General features: G+C 39.6%; 1 protein-coding gene across 5 annotated transcripts in view; it reads left to right on the plus strand.

The window, feature by feature from the left end:
• The window catches only part of MSH3 (mutS homolog 3), a 231,691-nt gene that overhangs the window by 195,408 nt on the left and 13,036 nt on the right, over positions 1-23,247 (plus strand). For all 5 annotated transcript variants that reach the window (XM_054489804.2, XM_063665452.1, XM_063665451.1 and 2 more), the window contains exons 21-22: positions 10,229-10,415; positions 20,850-20,979. In XM_054489804.2, the coding sequence (XP_054345779.1) occupies positions 10,229-10,415; positions 20,850-20,979 (317 nt within the window). The remainder of the gene's footprint in view (positions 1-10,228; positions 10,416-20,849; positions 20,980-23,247) is intronic.

The following is a 23,247-nucleotide window of genomic DNA, read 5'->3' on the forward strand; positions in this document are numbered from 1 at the left end:
TCTATCTCCTTCAGTTCTGCTCTGATCTTAGTTATTTCTTGCCTTCTGCTAGCTTTTGAATTTGTTTGCTCTTGCTTCTCTAGTTCTTTTAATTGTGATGTTAAGGTGTCGATTTTTAGATCTTTCCTACTTTCTCTTGTGGGCATTTAGTGCTATAAATTTCACTCTACACACTGCTTTAAATGTGTCCCAGAGATTCTGGTATGTTGTGTCTTTGTTCTCATTGGTTTCAAAGAACACTTTTATTTCTGCCTTCATTTCATTATGCACCCAGTGGTCATTCAGTAGCAAGTTGTTCAGTTTCCATGTAGTTGTGCGGTTTTGAGTGAGTTTCTTAATCCTGAGTTCTAATTTGATTGTAGTATGGTCTGAGAGACAGTTTGTTGTGATTTCTGTTCTTTTACATTTGCTGTGGAGTGTTTTACTTCCAGTTATGTGGTCAATTTTAGAATAATTGTGATGTGGTGCTGAGAAGGATGTATTTTCTGTTGATTTGGGGTGTGGAGTTCTGTAGATATCTATTAGGTCCGTTTGGTCCAGAGCTGAGTTCAGGTCCTGGATATCCTTGTTAACCTTCTGTCTCATTGATCTGTCTAATATTGATAGTGGGATGTTAAAGTCTGCCATTATTATTGTGTGGGAGTCTTAGTCTCTTTGTAGGTGTCTAAGGACTTGCTTTATGAATCTGGATGCTCCTGTATTGGGTGCATATATATTTAGGATAGTTAGCTCTTCTTGTTGAATTGATCCCTTTACCATTGTGTAGTGCCCTTCTTTGTCTCTTTTGATCTTTGTTGGTTTAAAGTCTGTTTTAGCAGAGACTAGGATTGCAACCCCTGCTTTTTTTTGCTTTCCATTTGCTTGGTAGATCTGCCTCCATCCCTTTATTTTGAGCCTATGTGTGTTTTTGCACCTGAGATGGGTCTCCTGAATACTGCACACTGATAGGTCTTGACTCTTTCTCCAATTTGCCAGTCTGTGTCTTTTAATTGTGGCATTTAGCCCATTTACATTTAAGGTTGATATTGTTATGTGTGAATTTGATCCTGTCATTTTGCTGTTAGCTGGTTATTTTGCCTGTTAACTGATGCAGTTTCTTCATAGCGTCAATGGTCTTTACAATTTGGCATGTTTTTGCAGTGGCTGGTACTGATTATTCCTTTCCATGTTTAGTGCTTCCTTTAGGAGCTCTTGTAAGGCAGGCCTGGTGGTGACAAAATCTCTCAGCATTTGGTTGTCTGTGAAGGATTTTACTTCTCCCCCACATATGAAGCTTAGTTTGGCTGGATATGAGATTCTGGGTTGAAAATTCTTTTCTTTAAGAATGTTGAATATTGGCTACCACTCTCTTCTGGCTTGTGTGGTTTCTGCCAAGAGATCCACTGTTAGTCTGATGGGCTTCCCTTTGTGGGTATCCAGACCTTTCTTTCTGACTGCCCTTAACATTTTTTCTTTCATTTCAACTTTAGTGAATCTGACAATTATGTGTCTTGGGTTGCTCTTCTCGAGGAGTATCTTTGTGGTGATCTCTGTATTTCCTGAATTTGAATGTTGGCCTGCCTTGCTAGGTTAGGGAAGTTCTCCTGGATAATATCCTGAAGAGTGTTTTCTAACTTAGTTCCATTCTCCCCATCACTTTCCAGTACATCAATCAAATGTATATTTGGTCTTTTCACATAGTCCCATATTTCATGGAGGCTTTGTTCATTTCTTTTCACTCTTTTTTCTCTAATCTTGTCTTCTCACTTTATTTCATTAATTTGATCTTCAGTTGCTGATATCCTTTCTTCCACTTGATGAAATCGGCTATTGAAGATTGTGCATGCATCACGAAGTTCCCGTGCCATGGTTTTCAGCTCCATCAGGTCATTTAAGGTCTTCTCGACAGTGTTTATTCTAGATAGCCATTCATCTAACCTTTTTTCAAGGTTTTTAGCTTCCTTGTGATGGGTTAGAACATGCTCCTTTTGCTTGGAGAAGTTTGTTATTACCGACCTTCTGAAGCCTACTTCTGTCAACTCATCAAACTCATTCTCTGCCCGGTTCTGTTCCGTTGCTGCTGAGGAGCTGCAATCCTTTGGAGGAGAAGAGGCGCTCTGGTTTTTGGAATTTTCTGCTTTTCTGCTGTGGTTTCTCCCTATCTTTGTGGTTTTATCTACATTTGTTCTTTGATGTTGGTGACCTACAGATGGCATTTTGGTGTGGATGTCCTTTTTGTTGATGTTGATGCTATTTTTTTCTGTTTGTTAGTTTCCCTTCTAACAGGCCCCTCAACTGCAGGTCTGTTGGGGTTTGCTGGAGGTCCACTCCAGACCCTCTTTGCCTAGGTATCACCAGCAGAGGCTACAGAACAGTAAATATTGCTGCCTGATCCTTCATCTGGAAGTTTCATCCCAGAGAGACACCTGCCTGTTTGAGGTGTCTGTCAGTCCCTACTGGGAGGTGTCTGCCAGTCAGGCTACACGGGGGTTTGGGACCTGCTTGAGGAGGCAGTCTGTCCCTTCTCGGAGCTTGAATGCCATGCTGAGAGAACCGCTGCTGTCTTCATAGTTGTCAGACAGGGACGTTTAAGTCTGCAGATGCTGTCTGTTGCCTTTCGTTCTGCTATGCCCTGCCCCCAGAGGTGGAATCTAGAGAGGCAGTAGGCCTTGCTGAACTGTGGTGGGCTCTGCCCAGTTTGAGCTTCCAGGCCACTTTGTTTACACTGTGAGCTACTCAAGCCTCAGCAATGGCAGATGCCCCTCCCCCGTCAAGCTACAACGTCGCAGGTTGATCTCAGACTGCTGCGTTAGCAGTGAGCAAGGCTCTGTGGGCGTGAGACCTGCTGAGCCAGGCATGGGAGGGTATCTCCTGGTCTGCCAGTTGCAAAGACCGTGGGAAAAGTGCAGTATTTGGTCAGGAGTGTACTGTTTCTTCAGGTACAGTCTGTCATGGCTTCCCTTGCCTAGGAAAAGGAAATCCCCCGTCCCCCTGCACTTCCCAGGTGAGGCAATGCCCTGCCCTGTTTCAGCTCACCATCCATAGGCTGCACCCACTTTCCAACCAGTCCCAATGAGATGAAGCAGGTACCTCAGTTGGAAATGCAGAAATCACGTATCTTCTGCATCCATCTCGGTGGGAGCTACAGACTGGAGCTGTTCCTATTTAGCCGTCTTGGAAGCGACCCTTAATTTTTGGATTTTTTTCTGAGACAGATTCTCGCTCCATTGCCAAGTCTGAAGTACAGTGGTGCGATCTCAGCTCACTGCAACCTCTGCCTCCCAGGCTCAAGCGATTTTCCTGCCTCAGCCTCCTGAGTAGCTGGGATTACAGGCATGCACCACTACCCTTGGCTAATTTCTGTATTTTTAGTAGATATGCGGTTTTGCCATGTTGGCCAGGCTGGTCTCAAACTCCTGACCTCAAGTGATCTGCCTGCCTCAGCCTCCCAAAGTGCTGAGATTATAGGCCACTGCACCCGGCTGAATATATTTTTTTTTTTTTGAGTCTGTCTCTGAGTACTTTTTTCATGTAGGGCTCTTGGTGGCAAATTTTTTTAGTTTTAGAAGCCTCAAATAGCTTTATCTTCATATTTGCTTTGAAAGTTTAGATGAATATAAATATCTAGATTTTAAATTTAAAGGAATTGCTCCCATTATCTTCCAGTATTACATTCAATGTAGATAAAAAGTCAATAAGAGTCTGATTCTCATCCCTTGCTTAATGATGAATTTTTTCTTTCTCTGAGGCATTTAGAATTTTTTAATCCTTATTATAAAATTTTCAGCAGAATGTTTAGATGTAAATCTTTTCTTACTAATCGTACTCAGCATTTCATGAAACCTTCCCATATGGAGATGCATGTCTTATTTCAGCATAGGGGCATTTTCTTATTTTATTTCATTACCTTTGTTGTTTGTACCTTTTGCACTTCCTATTTGAGCAGCTTTCAACTGTTAGGACATGGCCTCCATGTTTTAAATCTATTTGTTTGCACTTTACATTTCTTGGTCTTTCTCTTTACTGTTCTCAGAGATTTCTTTGAATTTATCTTCCAGGTTTAAAAACTTGGTCTGGGGCAAGGCACGGTGGCTCACGCCTGTAATCCAAGTGCTTTGGGAGGCTGAGGCCGGTGGATCACTTGAGCCCAGGTGTTGAGACCAGCCTGGGCAACATGGTGGAACCCCATCTCTACTAAAGATACAAAAAATAAAAAATTAGCTGGGCATGCCTGTAGTCCCAGCTTCCCAGGAGGCTGAGGTGGGAGGATCATCTGAGCACAGGAAGATTGAGGCTGCAGTGAGCTGTGTTCATGCCACTGTACTGCAGCCTGGGCGACAGAGTTAGAACCTTTCTCAAATAAACAATAATAAAATAAAAGCTTGGTCCTATACAGCATCAAATTTTAATTTCACTCATACAGTAAATTTTTCAGTGATCATATTTTTAATTTTCAAGATTTCTTGTTCTCCAGTTGTTTATTTCTTCATAGACTTTCCTTGTTTTAAGTCTGTCATGTTCTTAATCTCCCTGAGGATACCAGATCGAGATTTTGCTTGTTTTAATTCTTTCCAGTTGTATTAGTCCATTTTCACACTGCTGATAAAGACATACCCGAGACTGGGCAATTTACAAAAGAAAGAAGTTTATTGGACTTACAGTTCCACATGGCTAGGGAGGCCTCCCAATCATGGTGGAAGGCAAGGGAGAGCAAGTCACATCTTATGTGGATGGCAGCAGGTAAAGATATTGTGCAGGGAAATGCTCGTTTTTAAAACTATCAGATCTCATGAGACCTATTCACTGTCATGAGAACAGCACAGGAAAGACCTGCCCCCATAATTCAGTCATTTCCCACTGGGTCCCTCCCACAACACGTGGGAATTATGGGAGCTAGAAGATGAGATTTGTGTGGGGACACAGAGTCAAACCATGTTATTCCACCCCTGGCCCCTCCCAAATCTCATATCTTCACATTCAGAACCAATCATGCCTTCCCAACAGTCCCCCAGGGTCTTAACTTATTTCAGCATTAACTTAAAAGTCCACAGTCCAAAGTCTCATCCAGGACAAGGCAAATCCCTTCTGCCTATGAGCCTGTAAAATCAAAAACTAGTTAGTTACTTCCTAAATACAATGGGGGTACAGGCATTGGGTAAATACAGCCATTCCAAATGGGAGAAATTGGCCAAAACAAAGGGGCTACAGGCCCTATGCAAGTCTGAAATTCAGCAGGGAAGTCAAATCTTAATGCTCCAAAATGGTATCTTTTGACTCCATGCCTCACATCCAGGTCACACTGATGCAAGAGGTGGGTTCCCATGGTCGGGCACCTCCTCCCCTGTGCTTTGCAGGGTACAGCCTCCCTCCCAGCTGCTTTCATAGGCTGACATTGAGTGTCTGTGGCATTTCCAGGCATGTGGTGCAAGCTCTAGGTGGATCTACCATTCTGGGGTCTGGAGGACTGTGGCCCTCTTCTCACAGTTCCACTAGATGGTGCCCCAGTGGGGACTCTGTGTGGGGGCTGCAATCCCACATTTCCCTTCTGTACTGCCCTAGCAGAGGTTCTCCATGAGAGCTCTGCCCTGTAGCAAACTTCTGCCTGGACATCCAGTTATTTTCATACATCTCTGAAATCTAAGCGGAGGTTCCCAAACCTCAGTTCTTGACTTCTGTGTACCTGCAGGCTCGATACCACATGGAAGCTGCCAAGGCTTGGGGCTTGCATCCTCTGAAGCCACAACCTGAGCTGTCCCTTGGCCCCTTTTAGCCATGGCTAGAGCTGCTGGGACACAGGGCACCAAGTCCCTATGCTACACACAGCGGGGGTCTACAGGCCCAGCCTATGAAACCACTTTTTCCTCCTTGGCCTCCCAGGGTGTGTTGGGAGGGGCTGCCATGAAGACCTCTGACATGCCTGGAGACATTTCCCCCATTGTCTTGGGGATTAACATTCAGCTCCCCGTTTTTAATGCAAATTTCTGCACCTGGCTTGAATTTCTCCTCAGAAAATGGGATTTTCTTTTCTATCACACTGTCAGGCTGCAAATTTTCCAAACTTTCATGCTCTGTTTCCCTTATAAAACTGAGTGCCTTTAACAGCACCCAAGTCACCTCTTGAATTCTTTTCTGCTTAGAAATTTCTTCTGCCAGATCATCCTCTGCCTAAATCACCTCTCTCTAGTTCAAAGTTCCGCAAATGTCTAGGGTGGGGCAAAATGCTGCCAGTTTATTTGCTGAAACAAAGCAAGAGTCACCTTTGCTCCAGTTTCCAACAAGTTCTTCATTTCCATCTGAGACCCCCTCAGCCTGGACCTTATTGTTCATATCACTATCAGCATTTTTGTCAAAGCCATTCAACATGTCTGTAGGAGGTTCCAGACTTTCTCACATTTTCCTGTCTTCTGAGCCCTCCAAACTGTTCCAATCTCTGTCTGTTTCCCAGTTCCAAAGTTGCTTCCACTTTTTCAAGTATCTTTCCAGCAACACCCCACTCCTGGTACCAATTTACTGTATTAGTCCATTTTCATGCTGCTGATAATGACATACCCGAGGCTGGGCAGTTTACAAAAGAAAGAGGTTTACTGGACTTACAGCTCCACATGGCTGGGAGGCCTCACAATCATGGCAGAAGGCAAGGAGGAGCAAGTCACTTCTTATGTGGATGGCAGCAGGCAAAGAGAGAGATTGTGCTGGGAAACTCCCGTTTTTAAAACCATCAGATTTCATGAGACTCATTCACTATCACAAGAACAGCACAGGAAAGACCTGCCCCCATAATTCAGTCATCTCCCACCAGGTCCCTCCTACAACATGTGGGAATTACGGGAGCTACAAGACAAGATGTGGCTGGGGACACAGAGCCAAATCATATCACCAGTGAATTGTATTTTTATCCACTTCCTCTATTGTACTTGTTCTGTTGGTTTTCTCAGTCTTCTCTTTCATACTGTCATTGTTCCTCATGTGTCCTCAAATTTTTCTTTAATGTGGATGCTGCTCATATATCTGACTGGAACATTACTTGAGTTATTATAATAGCAAGGATAAATTTCCAGTAGCTCAATAGGTCCTTTTTCTAGCAGACCCCTCCACTGAAGTTAAAAAATTTCTGGTGACCTCATTTTTTAACATTCACTGTGTTATTAATATAACCATTTTCCGATGCCAAAAATTCTAACATACTAATTTTATTGGTTGCATAGTTTTTCATCATAACACTGTTTACTCTTTCTCTTATTATTGGATATTTGATTTTTTCCAACTTTTCATTAAATAACATCAAGAACACATTTGTACATGTATTTCTTCATGTATCTCTGATAGTTTTCATAATGTTAATTCCTAAAATGAAATTTATAGGTCATGAAAGATTTCTAATAGACATTGCTAAATTGTCTTTTGGAAGATTGTAACAAGTCTCTGTCTCACATAAAAATACCCTTTCCCCCCAGCACTCTTGATAATGGCAGATCATATTCTTTTTAATCTCTGCTAACTTAGCAATATACATATTACAATATATATATAGAATATGAATATTTTTCCTGTTTGAATTTACATATTTGGGTGTTTTCATGAGTTTGTTTCTTTTGTGAATTGACTCTTTATGTTCTTTGCCTGTTTTTCTGTTCATCATTTTGTTTTGCTTTGTCAGACTTTATTTTGGGAATGTTAAGTGCTCGTTATAATTACTGTAAGTTTTTTCTCAGTTTGTGGTTTGCCTTTAACTTTTTTATTGTGTCTTTTGCTAAATATATGTTTTGATGCCGTATATGTAAAGCCACCCACTCACCTGTCTAGAGATTAAATTTCATCTATATAGCTTGGTATGTTTATGATTTCTAGTTTTACATTAAACTTTTAAATCCATGTACATTTATTTTGGAATATGGCTTATATAGGGATACATCTTTGTTTTTTCTGAAATAACTAATTAGCTAGCATCTTTTTCATTGACTGGTAGTTCATCCTTTACCTATTAATTTGAAATCTCACCTCTGTCATATACAAAATGTTTTTTATAAATATGTGTGTGTATCTGCCTAGAAATAACTTGTCCAGGCACATCTTACAATTCTTGACATTTCTAACAAGACCACTCTTACTTTACTGTTTTAGAAAGCACTTAAGTATAATGCTTAATCTACTGCATTAAAACTGTATACAACAGCCAGGCATGGTGGTTCATGCCTGTAATCTCAGCACTTTGGGAGGCTAAGGCGGGAGGATCATTTGAACCCAGGAGTTCAACAACAGCCTAGGCAACATAGTGAGACCTTGACTCTACAAAAAATTTAAAAATTAGCTGGGTGTGGCGGCACGCGCCAGTGGTCCCAGATATTCAGGAGTCTGAGGTGGGCACTCGCTTGAGCCTGGGAGGTTGAGGCTGCAGTGAGCTGTTATCATTGCCACTGCACTCCAGCCTGGGTGACAGATCAAGAGCCTGTCTCAAAACAAAAAAAAACAAAAAACTGTATCCAGTGCTTGTGTATTATCCTAATTTCTAAAAATTAATGACCCCCCAAAATATATCCCTCATCAGAATGTTCTGTTATCAGCCAAAGATTTCTTTTTGTCAGCTTACATCCTGCCACAGTAAAGGCAAACAGTGGTGGATATGGTGAACCATTGTGATTCTGAAGCATTCTGAGTAGTTTCAGGGATATGAAAGTTTCATCATCCTGTTTTGTGGTAGGGGAAAAGGAAATATTGGTAAAGTAAACATTGAAATTTGAGGTAAATACCAGTATTTGAACTTTGAAAAAGTAGCCAGAATGTTCCTAAGGTGGCAGCATTTCAGAAATTATACAATTTCTCAATGCCGCTGGTTACTGGAACAGTTCTAAGGCTCTGCCCATGTGTCGACATCACATTCCATCTCCCTTGTCCTTATACTGCTTCAGCCACACAGCTGGTTAAGGTGCAATTTGACCATGAATTTCTCAAGAAATGAAAGTTACGTTATGGTGCTGTAGGTCAAATGTGAAGTATATGTCCTATTTTGTGAACTATCGTAGCAAAACTAAATCAATGAAGGGATTTTGCTGAGAAAGTAGTTACCAGCATTCACAAAGCTGGCTACTGGGTGAAAAACCTGAATTCTAAGTTTTGCAATTAACTGCATAACACTGAGTATTACCTAATGATTCCTTTGTTTTTTTCAGTTCCTTTTGCATTATATAGGTGTTTTCCCAAATGTGTTCTGGAAGACATTATTGCTGCAAGGTGCTCTGGAAGACATTTCAGGGACCATGGTTAAATCAGTTAAAGAAAAGCTGTGTACTAGATCCTTCTCTAAGAAATGCACTGGCTGGGCACGGTGGCTCACGCCTGTAATCCCAGCACTTAGGGAGGCCAAGGCAGGCAGATCACTTGAGGTTGGGAGTTCAAGATCAGCCTAGCCAAAATGGTGAAACCCTGCCTCTACTAAAAATACAAAAAATGTTAGCCAGGTGTGGTGGCATGCACCTATAGTCCCAGTTACTTGGGAGGCTGAGGCTATAGAATCACTTGAGCCCAGGAGACAGAGGTTGTAGTGAGCCGAGAGCATGCCACTGTACTCCAGCCTGGGCGATGGGAGAGAAACCCTGTCCAAAAAAAAAAAAAAAGCACAATATGTAGTCTCATACTAAAGGCTTTAAGAAGTCTTACAGAAAAGAAATTTAAATCTTTTGGATCTATTTCTTGACATCTGTAGGAACTGTTTCATAAAATCTACTTTAGGAACCTGTATTAGCTGCTGTTCAAGGTATCAAACATCTATAATTCTAGTTCCAGTAAAAAGTTGTATATAAATAAGTTACTTTATATTTAGTACTTTAATTTGTAATATCACTATGGAATCTTCTTAAGGAAACACTGAAAAAAACCTTTAATTGTACAAGATCTTTGTACAGTATCATGGACTTTTAAACACAGAAACACAGAGCAGCATTGTTTTGTCCTGTGAGTACCAAAACTTTGATTTGGATTTATTAGTGAGAAAAAAGCAGGATCAAACGTTTCCCTGCTTTTTAGGAGTTCTGTGCAATACCTCGAATTCCATCCAGAATGTTCCTACAAAGTACAGTATGATGTTAGACAGTCTTTACATCCAACATGTTTTCTTTTGTTTAATTTAATTTGAGCTATTATTGGCTCAAAATATATAGATTCTTAGTGATCTTTTATATTTTCATAAAGTAGTGTTTGGCTTCCTAATAAGAAAGTTAAGAGGAAAATCAAGGTGTTTTTATCTTGCTTGTAGGATGGGTGCTGCAGACAATATATATAAAGGACGGAGTACATTTATGGAAGAACTGACTGACACAGCAGAAATAATCAGAAAAGCAACATCACAGTCCTTGGTTATCTTGGATGAACTAGGAAGAGGGACGAGCACCCATGATGGAATTGCCATTGCCTATGCTACACTTGAGTATTTCATCAGAGATGTAAGTATCCGGTAAACTGTATTTAAAAAGAAATTAATTTGTAAATTATTATTTTTAAATGACAGTCATAATTGTGCTATATTTATGGGGTACAGTGTGATGTTTTGAAACATATAAACAATATGGAGTGATTAAATTAAGCTAATTAACATATTCCTCACCTCACTTAGATATCATTTTTTGTGGTGAGACATTTGAAATTTAATTCTCTTAGTTATTTTAAAATATATATTATTACTGCTGTAGTCATAATACCATTATGCAATCCCTGCATACCCTTTTGTACATGGATGATACACATTATACACATTATTTTCCTGATCTCAGTCTCCAAATACTCAAAATTATCTTTTTTATAATTGACTGCAGTGCTGCAAGTGATCATTAGAATGCTACACACTGAATTCAGACAGATTGATCCTAAATAATGTTTGTAGTTTTTTGATATATGTTCCTTTTGCTTGCTGACTCAACATAAATCTGGTTGTATGAAAAAGGCCTTCCTGGCAATATTTTCACTCAGAATTATATCTTATTATCCTTGGTGAACCCTAAATCAAGAACAGGTACCATCCATCTACAGCCAGATTCCTCGAGGGAAAAACAAGGAAATACTGCCATTTCTACTTTGTGAAATCCTTTTTTTCACCAACATCCTGAAAGATCTCACCTCTTTGTGTTTCTATCTGATTCAGCAACATCATTCCTTCAGCGCATGTCTCCTTTTTTCAGGGTGCATTTCTAAGTTTCAATGTAAAATTTTGTTTGTGTCAAACGTTCCATCCGTGTCATTTCCATCTAACTCTCCCCTTTAGTTTACTTTCTCTATCTTGTTCATTTTGGTCTCTGCTTTTCAAATCTCCCCCTCATGGCACCTCCCCTTAGGTCTTTCCCTTCTCTGGTCTTTTTTCTGTTTTTCCCCCCATTTTCTTGCTCCTTTGTAATTGTGTCTTCTCTCATTTTCATTTCTTTCTCTCTTCCTTAAATAGCCAATAAAATCATATTTTTAATATTTCTTTTCAAAAAGCAACACAAAAATAAAATTTATTTTTCTTTAACCTTTTGTTGCCCTTGGTGTTTTGGGGTTTAGTTTTGTTTTTAAAGCTTAATTTCTATTTAATTTTTTTCCAGAAGATAGTTTTTCTTCAGTCTTTAGAGACTCAGCTCCATGCACAGGCTTTGATGAGATCATGGGTCAGCATCCTTAGATCTGAATTGGAGTGGAGTTGTTTGGTCCTCTAGGCTTAATGAGAATGATTCCTGACTACCTTGCTATGAGTTGCAGAACTTGTGCAGTAATACAGTTTCATCCACTGTTTGGGAAGCACAGAGACATCAACGACACTCAATTTGGAAATGTCCCTGACAGCTGTACCTTCTACTGTATTTCAAATGACAAACTTCTTAATAGCCTTGTCCTTAAGTGTGCATCCAACACAGTTTGTGCAGCAAATAGGTTGTACCTAGCTATGGCCCTTTTTGGCACAACCGTTGTTGTTGTTCCTCCTCCTCCTCCTCCTCTTTCTCTTCCTCCTCTTTTTTTTTTTTTTTTTTTTTCTTTTTTGAAACAGGGGTTCACTCTGTCACTCAGGCTGCAGTGCAATGGCATGATCATGGCTCACTGCAGCCTCAACCTACCTGGGCCCAGGTGATCCTTCCACTTCGGCCTCCCGAGTAGCTGGGACTACAGGCACACACCAACCATACCCAGCTAATTTTTGTATTCTTTTAGGGACAGAGTTTCACCGTGTTGCCCAGGCTAGTCGTGAACTTCTAGGCTCCAGTGATCCACCTGCCTTGGCTTCTCAAAGTTCTGGGATTATAGGCATGAGTTACCATGCCCAGCCTCCCTTCTTTTCTTTGTTATTTTGGCAGTGAAGACCCAAGAGAGACTCAGGTTTTGTTTAAACATTTATTTAGATTACATAGGTAATTATAACATTTTGTTTTTTTAAAGGAATTTTTTGTTTTGCTTTAAAAAATTTATTTGCAAAAAGATGTAACTCAGAAACTTTAATCATTATAGAAACTACATAGGAAATGATGAGTTCATGTCCTTTTTGTAGGGACATGGATGAAGCTGGAAACCATCATTCTCAGCAAACTATCGCAAGGACAAAAAACCAAACACCGCATGTTCTCACTCATAGGTGGGAATTGAACAATGAGAACACATGGACACAGGAAGGGGAACATCACACATCGGGGCCTGTTTTGGGGTGGGGGGAGGGGGGAGGGATAGCATTAGGAGACATATCTAATGTTAAATGACGAGTTAATGGGTGCAGCACACCAACAAGGCACGTGTATACATATGTAACTAACCTGCACGTTGTGCACATGTACCCTAAAACTTAAAGTATAATAATAATAAAAAAACTACATAGGAAAGCAATCGACTTTTGTACATTAACCTTGTATCCTGCAGCCTTGCTGTAATCACTTATTAATTCCAGTCTGTGTGTATGTTTGTCAATTCTTTTGAATTTCCTATATAGGCAGTCATGTCAGATACAAATAGACAGTTTCACTTCTTTCTTCCCCATCTATTTTTTTTTCTTGTCTTATTGCAGTAACTAGGACTTTCAGTACAGTGTTGAAAAAGTAGTAAGAAAGGATATCGTTGCCTTGTTTCTGATCTTAGTGGGAAAGCTTTAAGTTTCTCACCGTTAAGTATGATGTTAGCTAGAGGTTGTTTGTGGATATTCCTTACCAAACTGAGGAAGTTCTCCTCTATTCCTAGTTTACTGAGAGTTTTTATCATGAATGGGTGTTAGATTTTGTCAAATGCTTTCTGTGCATCTATTGATATGGTCATGTGATTTTTCTTCTTTAGCCTGTTGATGTGATGGATTACGTTAACTGGTGTTCAAATGTTGAATGAGTCTTGCACACTTGGGATGAGTCCTACTTGGTTATGGTCTGTTTTTCTTTTTATACATTGTTGGATTCATTTTGCTAATATTTTATTGAGGATTTTTGCATCTATGTTTATGAGAGATACTGGTTTGTAGTTTTCTTATAATGTCTTTGTCTGGTTTTGATATTAAGGTAATGCTGGCCTCATAGAATGAGTTAGAAAGTATTTACTCCACTCCTGTCCTCTAAAAAAGACTATGGAGAATTGGTAAAATACCTTCCTTAAACGTTTGGTGGAGTTCACCAGTGAAGCCATCTGGGCCTATGATTTTTGTTTTAGAAGGCCATTGACTCAAGTTGTTTAATAGATATAGATGTATTCAGACTTTCTGTTTTTTTCTTGTGTGAGTTTTGGCTGATTGTGTCTTTTAAGGAATTGTTTTTCAAGAAATTTTCACCAAGGTTACCAAATTTGTGGACATAGAGTTGGTCATAGTGTTCCCTTATTATCCTTTTATTTGTCCACGGCATCCGTAGTGTTGTCCTTTTCATTTCTGATATTAGCCATTTGTGTCTTTTCTCTTTTGTTCTTAGTTAGCTTGGCTAGAAGCTTATCAGTTTTCTTTTCAACGAACCAGCTTTTGGTTCTATTGATTATTTTCCCCATTGCTTTCTTGTTTTAATTTCATTGATTTCTGCTCTAATTTTTATTATCTCTTTTCTTTTGCTTATTTTTTGCTCTTCTCTTTCTGGTGTCCTAAGATAGAAGCTTAGATTGTTTATTTTAAATCATTCTTTTTTTCTAATGTGTTCAGTGCTATAAATTTTCTTTTTTATTCTTTCTTTTCTTTCCATTTTTTCTTTTTTGAGACAGGGTCTTGCTCTGTTACCCAGGCTGGACTGCAGTGGCATGAACATAGCCCACTGCAGCCTCAACTCCCTGGGCTCAAGTGATCCTCCTGCCTCAGCCTCCCACGTAGCTGGGACTACAGGCACATGCCACAACACCCAGCTAATTTCATTTTTATTTTTTATAGAGATTGGGGTCTCACTATGTTGCCCGGGCTGGTCTCGTATTCTTGGACTTCAGTGATCCTCTTGCCTTGGCCTCCCAAAGTGCTGGGATCACAGGTGTGAGCCACCACTGCTGGCCTATAAATTTTCTTCTATGCACTGCTTTTGGTGCATTCCACAAATTTTGATAAGGTGTGCTTCCTGTTTTTATTTAGTTCCAAATATTTTAAATTTCTCCTTATTTCTTTTTTGACCCATATGTTTTTTAAGAATGTGTTGTTTAGTCTCCATGTATTTGGGGATTTTCCAGTTACCTTTTTGTTATGATTCCTAGTTTAATTCCATTGTGGTATGAGATCAAATATTGTATGATTTTTATTATATTAAATTTGTCAACATGTGTTTTATGGCCCAAAATGTGGTCTTTCTTGGTGAATGTTCCATGTTAGCTTGAGATGAATGCGTATTCAGCTGTTGGTTGAAATATCTATAGATATAAATGATGTCTAGTTGATTGATGGTGTTGTTGAGTTCAGCTGTGTCCTTACTGATTTTCTGCCTGCTGGATCTGTCTGTTTCAGATGGAGGAATTTTGATGTCTCTAACTATAGTAGTATGTTCATCTGTTTCTCTTTGTAGTTCTATCAGCTTTTGCCTCATGTAGTTTGACATTCTCTCGTTAGATGCATACATGTTAAGGATATTATGTCTTCTTGGAGAATTTATCCCTTTATCATTATATAATATCCTTTATCCCTGACAAATTTACTTGATCTGAAGTCTGCTCTGTCTCCAATTAATATAGCTACTCCAGCTTCCTTTAGAAATTAATATAGCTGCTTCAGCTTTCTTTAATGTTAACATGATGTGTCTTCCTCCATATATATATATATATTTTAGACAGAGTCTCACTCTGTCACACAGGCTGGATTGCAGTGGTACAATCTCAGCTCACTGCAACCTCTGCCTCCCAGATTCAAGTGATTCTTGTGCCTCAGCCTCCCGAGTAGCTGGGATTACAAGTGTGTGCCACCACGCCTGGCTAATTTTTGTATTCTTTTTAAATTAAAGATGGGGTTTCACCATGTTGGCCAGGCTGGTCTTGAACTCCTGGCCTCAAGTGATCCATCTGCCTCAGCCTCCCAAAGTGCTGGGATTGCAAGTGTGAGCCACCTCATCTAGCCCCTCCATATATTTTTAATATATAGTTATCTTTATATTTAAGGTGAGTTTCTTGTAGACAACATACAGTTAGGTCTTATTTTTTGATCCACTCTGATAATCTGTCTTTTAACTGGTGCATTTAGATCATCAGCATTCAAAGTGATTATTGATAGAGTTGGATTAATATTTACCATTTTTTACTTTTTTCTATTTGTTGTTCTTGTTCATTGTTCCTACATGTGTCTTCCACTGTTTTTCTGTCTTACGTGGTTTTAACTGAGTATTTTATATTATTTCATTTTCTTTTTTGTTTTTTGTTTTTTGGTTTCTTGGGGTGTTTTTTGAGGTGGGATCTTACTGTGTTGCCTAGGCTGGCCTCAAACTCCTGGGCTCAAGTGACCTTCCCACCTCAGCCTCCCAGGTAGCTGGGAGTACAGGTGCATGGCACTGTGCCCAGCTATTTTCTCTCCTTTCTTAGCGTATCAGTTATATTTCTTGTTTTACTTTTTCTAGTGGTTGTCCTGGAGTTTGCAATATACGTTTGCAATATACGTTTGCAACTAATCCAAGTCTGCTTTCAAAAAACACTATATTGCTTTATGAGTAATGCACATATTTTTTAATAACAAAATAATCCTGATTACTTTCTTCCATCCTTTGTACCATCACTGTCATTTATTTAACTTATACTTAAGTGTACATAAGCATATATATATATAAACATACATAATCGCATACACTGTTGCTATTATTATTTTGAACAAAATGTTATGCTAGATCCACTAAAAATAAGAAAAATAAAAGTGTTTTTGCCTTCACTGGTTCCTTCTTAAATGCTGCACTTTTCTTTATGTAGATACAAGTTTCTGATCCCTGTCATTTTCCTTCCTTCTAAAGAACTTTTCTTAAACATTTCAGGATAGATCTGCTGGCTACAAATCCTCAATTTTTGTTTGTCTGAGAATGTCTTTATTTCTCCTTCAGTTTTGAAGGATTATTTTGCAAGGTACAGAATTCTAGGTTGGAGAGGTTTGTTTTTTTTTTTTTTTCCTCTCAAAACTTTAGATATTTTACTCCACTCTTTTCTTGCTTTTGTGGTTTCTGAGAAGTCAGATGTAATTTTTATCTTTGAGCTTGTGTGGATAAGGTGTTTCTTCCCTCTGGCTTACTTCAGTATTTTTTTTTCTTTATCTTTGGTTTTCTGTAGTTTGAATATGATTTGTCTAGGTGTGGTTTTGGGGACATTTATCCTGTTTGGTGTTCCCTGAGCTTCCTATATCTGTGGTTTTGTGTCTGACATTACTTTGGGGAAATTCTCAGTCATTATTGTTTTAAATATTTCTTCTGTTTCTTTCTCTCTTTATTTTCTCTCTGGTATTCTCATTAGCTGCATGTTATATCTTTTGTAGTTGTCTCAAACTTTTTGGATATTCTGAGGTTTTTTTTCTAGTCTTCTCTTTGCATCTCCATTTTGGAGGTTTCTATTAAGATGTCCTCAAGCTCAGAGATTCTTCCCTCAGCTGTGTCCAGTCTACCAGTAAGCTCATCAAACACATTCTTCATTTCCATCGCAGTGTTTTTGATCTCTCGTGTTTCCTTTTGGTTTTTTCTTAGAATATGCATCTCTGTGCTTACATTGCCCATCTGTTCTTGCATGCTGTCTGTGTTAACCATAGAGCCCTTAGCATACTAATCAGTTGCTTCCAATTCCCAGTCTGATAATTCCAACATCCCTGCCATAGCTATGTCTGGTTCTGATGCTTGCTCTGTCTCTTCATATTTGTGGGTTTTTACTTTTAGTATGTCTTGCGACTTTTTCTTGACAGCTGGCTATGATGTATTGGGTAAAAGGAACTGCTGTAAATTAGGTTTTAGTAACGTGCTGGTAAGGGTCTAGGGGAGGAGTCCTATGATTAAGTCTCAGTCTTACCTCCCTCCCACCCCTCAGGTGGGATAGGAAGGCTTAGAGTGGGCTGGAGTTGAGTATTTCCTTTCTCTCATATGGAAGGCTAGAGGAGACTGGAGTTGAGTCTTTCACTTCCCCCAGGTAGGTGAGGCTCTGATAAAACCCCAGCAGGTTAGGCTCCGCTTTAGTAGTTTCTTCTGAGGGCAGACCTTGTTAAGAACAGAGTGCCCTGGTGCATTTCAAAATAGTTCTTTCTTTCTTCGCCTTGCCTGAAGCATAAGGGGAGTTTACTCCAGTGTTTATTGTGAGAACCAAGTGGAACTCCTGGGAGTAAAACTCACAAAAGTGTGCCCCCTTCCCCCATGACTCGGTTCCCCTGGACTTTTTGACTCTCAGACTTGCTGACACTGAGCCTCCAGCAATTGATCAGTTCCGGTTCCAGTTTTCCTACCCTGATACTGGTTCCTTCAGAGGTTTCTGCCTGCATTTCAGCTCAGGAAAGTTGTGATTCTTTGTATCTGCTTGTCTGTCTCTAATCTGGGGGACAGTGGTTTGCCTGTGACTTCATTTTTCTTACAGATCTAAAAAGAGTTGATTTTTCAGTTGGTTCTACTTTTTCCTTGTGATGGAGAGGCAACCTCCAACCTTCTTATATGCTAGACTGGAAACCAGAAACTTCCCTGACCTTTTTATGGATGAAAATCTTTATTTTCATGGTTCCTTCTGATCTTTGGATAGGGAAGAGAGATCAGAGAGGAGAAATAAGGGAGGTCATGTGTTGCTGCTGCAGGCCGAGAACAGCCTTGAAGAGCACAGTGTCAGATCCCAGACCCTTAGGTCTTCCGGCTAAAAGTGCCTATCAGCTTGGAGAAGGAGCACCATGGAGATAGGTGGTCCTAAGATCCCTCGGGGCAGATTTTAAGCACAGTTTTTAAAAGAAATCCTGCCTTAATACGTTTATTTGTTATTGTTATCAGAAAGAAGGCACACATTCAGACTTTTAATAAGGTGAATGGCAGGTGAATCAAAACTGGAGTTCTTTGATTTAATTACCTCCTTCTGCCAATATTTAAGCTAAGATTGGTGTTAACTTTCCTCCAGATAGAGGTTTCCAGAATATATAAAATATGCCTTAAAACAATGCTTATTAAAGAATCCATGAGACTGGGTGCAGTGGCTGACGCCTGTAATCCCAGCACTTTGGGAGGCCGAAGCAGGAGGACCCCTTGAGCCCAGGTTCAAGACCAGCCTGGGTAACATAGTGAGACCCCTCTCTACAAAAAATAAAAATAAAAAATTAGCCAGGCATTGTGGCGCACACCTGTAGTCCTAGCTACTTGGGAAGTTGAGGTGGGAGGATCCCTTGAGCCCAGGAGTTTGAGGTTACCGTAAACTATGATTGTGCCATTGCAATCTAGCCTGGATGATAGATTGAGACCCTGTCTCTAAAAAAAAAAATTTGTTAATTCATACTGACACTAACAAAAATAAACTTTAAAATGGTGGAGGTGAGTGGGGAAAAGTGAAACCTCTGCTTTACAGAATACCAATGAATAAATGTAGGAAGAATTTTTTAATCAACATTTAATAACCACTATAATAATAACTGATTCAGACAGCAATGATCAATAGATTATAAAACCTTTGGATGAAAGATTGTTGGAGAAAAGGATATTCATATATCTCAAAGTATCATGCCACAGGTTATTTATTAATTACAAAGGGAAAAGGTATAGTGAAGAAATCTAGTGGGTACCCTCTTCAACCAGATAATCAAATTTGGCATCCCCAGTTATGTGAAACTGATATCACGTCCCACCTGATGTGATGCACTGGGAAGGACCCATCACCTACATATACATGGAATATTCCTGGTGTCGACGAAAAGAGTCAAACTCTGTAAAATATTTGAAGAGATTTATTCTGAGTCAAATATGAGTGACCATGGCCCGTGACACAGCCCTCAGGAGGTCCTGAGAACATGTGCCCAAGGTGGTCAGGGTACAGCTTGGTTTTATATATTTTAGGGAGGCATGAGACATCAATCAAATACATTTAAGAAATACATTGGTTTGGCTGGGTGCAGTGGCTCACACGTGTAATCCCAGCACTCTGGGAGGCCGAGGTGGGCGGATCATGAGGTCAGGAGATTGCGACCATCCTGGCTAACACGGTGAAACCCCGTCTCTACTAAAAAATACAAAAAATTAGCCAGGCGTGGTGGCGGGCACCTGTAGTCCCAGCTACTCAGGAGGCTGAGGCAGGAGAATGGCATAAACCCGGGAGGTGGAGCTTGCAGTGAGCCAAGATCGTGCCACTAGGCGACAGAGTGAGACTCCATCTCAAAAAAAAAAAAAAAAAAAGAAATACATTGGTTTGGTTCAGAAAGGTGGAACAACTCAAAGCAGGGGCTTCCAGGCTACAGGTAAATTTAAACATTTTCTGGTTGACAATTGGTTGAGTTTATCTGAAGACCTCAGATTAATGGAAAGGAATGTTCAGGTTAAGGATAAAGGATTGTGGGACCAAGTTTTATTGTGCAGTGGAATCTCTCAGATAGCAGACTTCACAGAGAGAGCAGGTTGTAAAATGTTTCTTATCAGACCTAAAAGGGTGCCTGGCTCTTAGTTGATTATCTCGTGGATCTGGAAAGGAAGGAAAACAAAGGGGGAAGGGAATTCTCTATAGAATGTGGATTTTTCTCACAAGAGACTTTGCAGGGCAATTTAAGGCGTGGCAAGGAAATATATTTTGGGGTTAAATATTTTTTCCTTGTCTCATAATGTTGTGCCGGAGTCATATTGAAAAGCAAGTCACAATATACAGGGTCAAATAAAACCCATCTGATGAGAATCCATGGTTTGTAGGGCATGACTCCCTGGACCCCTTAGGTAGGAATTTGGGTAAGATAAAAAAATCAGAGTTTAGTCCTCACTGGCAATGATGTTTGGAGGAAATAGCAAAGTCCAAATTGAAAGATATTATGCAAAACAGCATAAGTGCCCCCTCCACCCACACTCTATTCCTGTACGAAAGGATACTTGATACTTAAAAATGTCCGTGTCATAAAAGACAAAAAAGGAAAGAGACAAAAAGAAACATTGTTGGGAGAATTAGGGAGATTTAGGAACTGTATATGTTGTATAATAGTAATATATGTATTGAGTATAATAATTGTATTCTAATTATATAGGGGGATGTTTTGTTCTTAGAAGATAGAATCTTAAATCTTTAGGGATGAAGTGTCATGATGTCTGCAACTAATTCTCAGATGGTTCAGGAAAAAATGTGTCTTTGGAGGAGGAAGAAGAAGGGAAATATGGCAAAATATTAACAATTGATTATCTAGATAAACAGTATATAATAGTTGGTCGTACTTTTCTTGTGACTTTTAGGAAGATTTAAAATTTTTCAAAAGAAAGTTGAAGACAGATTTTAATTACAATAAAATTTTAAAATGAAATAACTTTTATTCTGTCTTATTGCTTTAGGTGAAATCCTTAACCCTGTTTGTCACCCATTATCCGCCAGTTTGTGAACTAGAAAAAAATTACTCACACCAGGTGGGGAATTACCACATGGGATTCTTGGTCAGTGAGGATGCAAGCAAACTGGATCCAGGTATGAAATATTCCTGCAGTTGGTACAAATATTGGTTTTCATGTTTGATAACTCAAAGTTTGTTGGAACATGAACTTACTGCTTATTAATAATGAAAGCTGTGAATATGAGCTATAAATAACATTTGTCAGGATTCGTTTTTGCTAAGCTTTAGGTCAAGTAGAATTTACATTTATCCTTGCTATCTCTGAGTCCTTCTCTGGTCTTCCTTGTCTCATTTGTCGTGGCAACCCTTTTCTCTGTTTTTTACAGGAATAGGGTGTGGGTGGAGGGGGCACTTAGGTTTTCCTCTTAGTGCCTTGTACTCTTACATGATTCATCTCAGTACAGATGACAGTCAACTGCAGAGTATAATTAGTCACCTTTTTAAAATGCCCAATATTTTCCCCAAAATATCATTTAACTTACTAAGGGCCATATACTGTACTGGACATAGGTTTTTATTTTAATATTATAAGGAAACTGAATCTCAGACAGGTAAAGTGGTTTGACCATGTCAGCCACTTAGATGGGGGCTAAAATGAGCCTAGAATTCACTTCTTCTGCTTCTGGGTTCTCTTCTGTTCCCCTCTGCTAGAGCTGCTATGGAGGAAATGTACAATATTTTTCCTAGTCTTTCCAGTTACTGGTGTCACAGAAATGAGACATTTTATGAAAAAGAACACCGGTAGCCAATAGCAGTACATTTAAGTGCCATAAGTAATATAGTAGACTTTAGCATTTTTTTTTTTCTGTTCAGTAGTAATTGTTTTAAGCCACCAGCCTGTAAGCCTGTGGTGGTTTGCGCAATTGGTATGCTACAATGGAAAATCCATCATGCAAGATACCCCAGAGTCCAGATTTTATTTTGGAAAAGTAATAGGGATGGACCTGAAAAAGAAATCAGGCAACTGGCCCAAATAAAACAAAGCACTGGGCCTAAGATAAATGTAATGTTAGGCAGTTCCTGCTTTTCACCACCATGCAATCTTGAAAAACACATCATAAATTCTCTCATGGAAGTAGTTTTGTATCTATTAATCTGCATCCAGGTTGACAAGAGGAGACTTAAGCTAAAACCCTTGGGACAAAGAGAATAGAGTTCACCAACAGGGAAGAAGAGGAGTCAGTGCCACTAATACGCATTTGATGTGAACTGAAAACTAACCCAGAGCATTGTACCTTTCCCTTAAATATTCTGGGCATTTTATTTTATTGATTTTAATTTTTGTGTTTTGTTGAGATGGGGTGTCACTGTCATCCAGGCTGGAGTGCAGTGGCACGATCACAGCTCACTGCAGCCACAACCTCCCAGGCCCAGGTGATCCTCCCATGTCAGCCTCTCCAGTAGCTGGGACTACAGGCGCACACCACCATGGCTGGTTGATTTTTGTATGTTCTGTAGAGACGGGCTCTCACTATGTTGCCCAGGCTGGTCTCAAACTCTTGAACTCAAGTGATCCTCCTGCCTTGGCCTCCCAAAGTGCTGGGATTACAGGGATGAGCTACCTTGCCTGGCTGATTTTAATTTTTATCAATGAACACAGTTTTTAAAATTCAATGGTGCTAAAAGGCTCCTGCTGACAAGCTTCCATCCCTTCAGTTCATGTCCTTCCCCATCCTAGTCCCAAGGCAACTACTTTCAACACTTTTCCCTATTTCTGTTGTATTTCTAAGTAATATCCATATTTTCCTGTCTCTTGGTTCATCAAGTTGACACATTATTGATGGACCTCTCATTGTGTTAATTGAGAATCTTCAATTTTCCCTTCCTCTGTCCTTCTAGTATAGTTATTTCACATTTATTGTATGTCATTCATATTTGTTGTTTTCATTATTATTGCCATGCTAAGTATTGCTTACTGATGAGCCAAGTTTGAAGACAAGTACATTTCTTTCTTTTACAACGTTTTCTGTTTTCTCAAAAATAAGAATTGACTGTCCTTATTTTTTCCATTTTGTTTTGTTTTGTTTTTGAGTCTATAGCTGAATCTTCCTGTACCCTCAAATAGCTTCGTAAAATGCCTCTCTAGATGTTTTTCCACACAACTGAACCTACTGGTTCCCATTTGTCCACTGGGGCCCTTCCTCCTGGAGCCCTTTGTCCTCCTGCTCATCTGAACTGGCTGCTGTCTGGGCCTGTGGCACAGCTGTCATCCTGAGCCTGCCATGCCGGCATCCTAGGAGTTCCCTTACCCCTCTTCTAAGCATGTGATTGCAAGGAACAAAACACTCGGTCTCACACTGGCTCAGACAAAAGGATGCAGTATATATAATCCCATGTTCCAT

Source organism: Pongo pygmaeus, chromosome 4 (genome assembly GCF_028885625.2).
Source record: "Pongo pygmaeus isolate AG05252 chromosome 4, NHGRI_mPonPyg2-v2.0_pri, whole genome shotgun sequence".
NCBI lineage: Eukaryota > Metazoa > Chordata > Mammalia > Primates > Hominidae > Pongo > Pongo pygmaeus.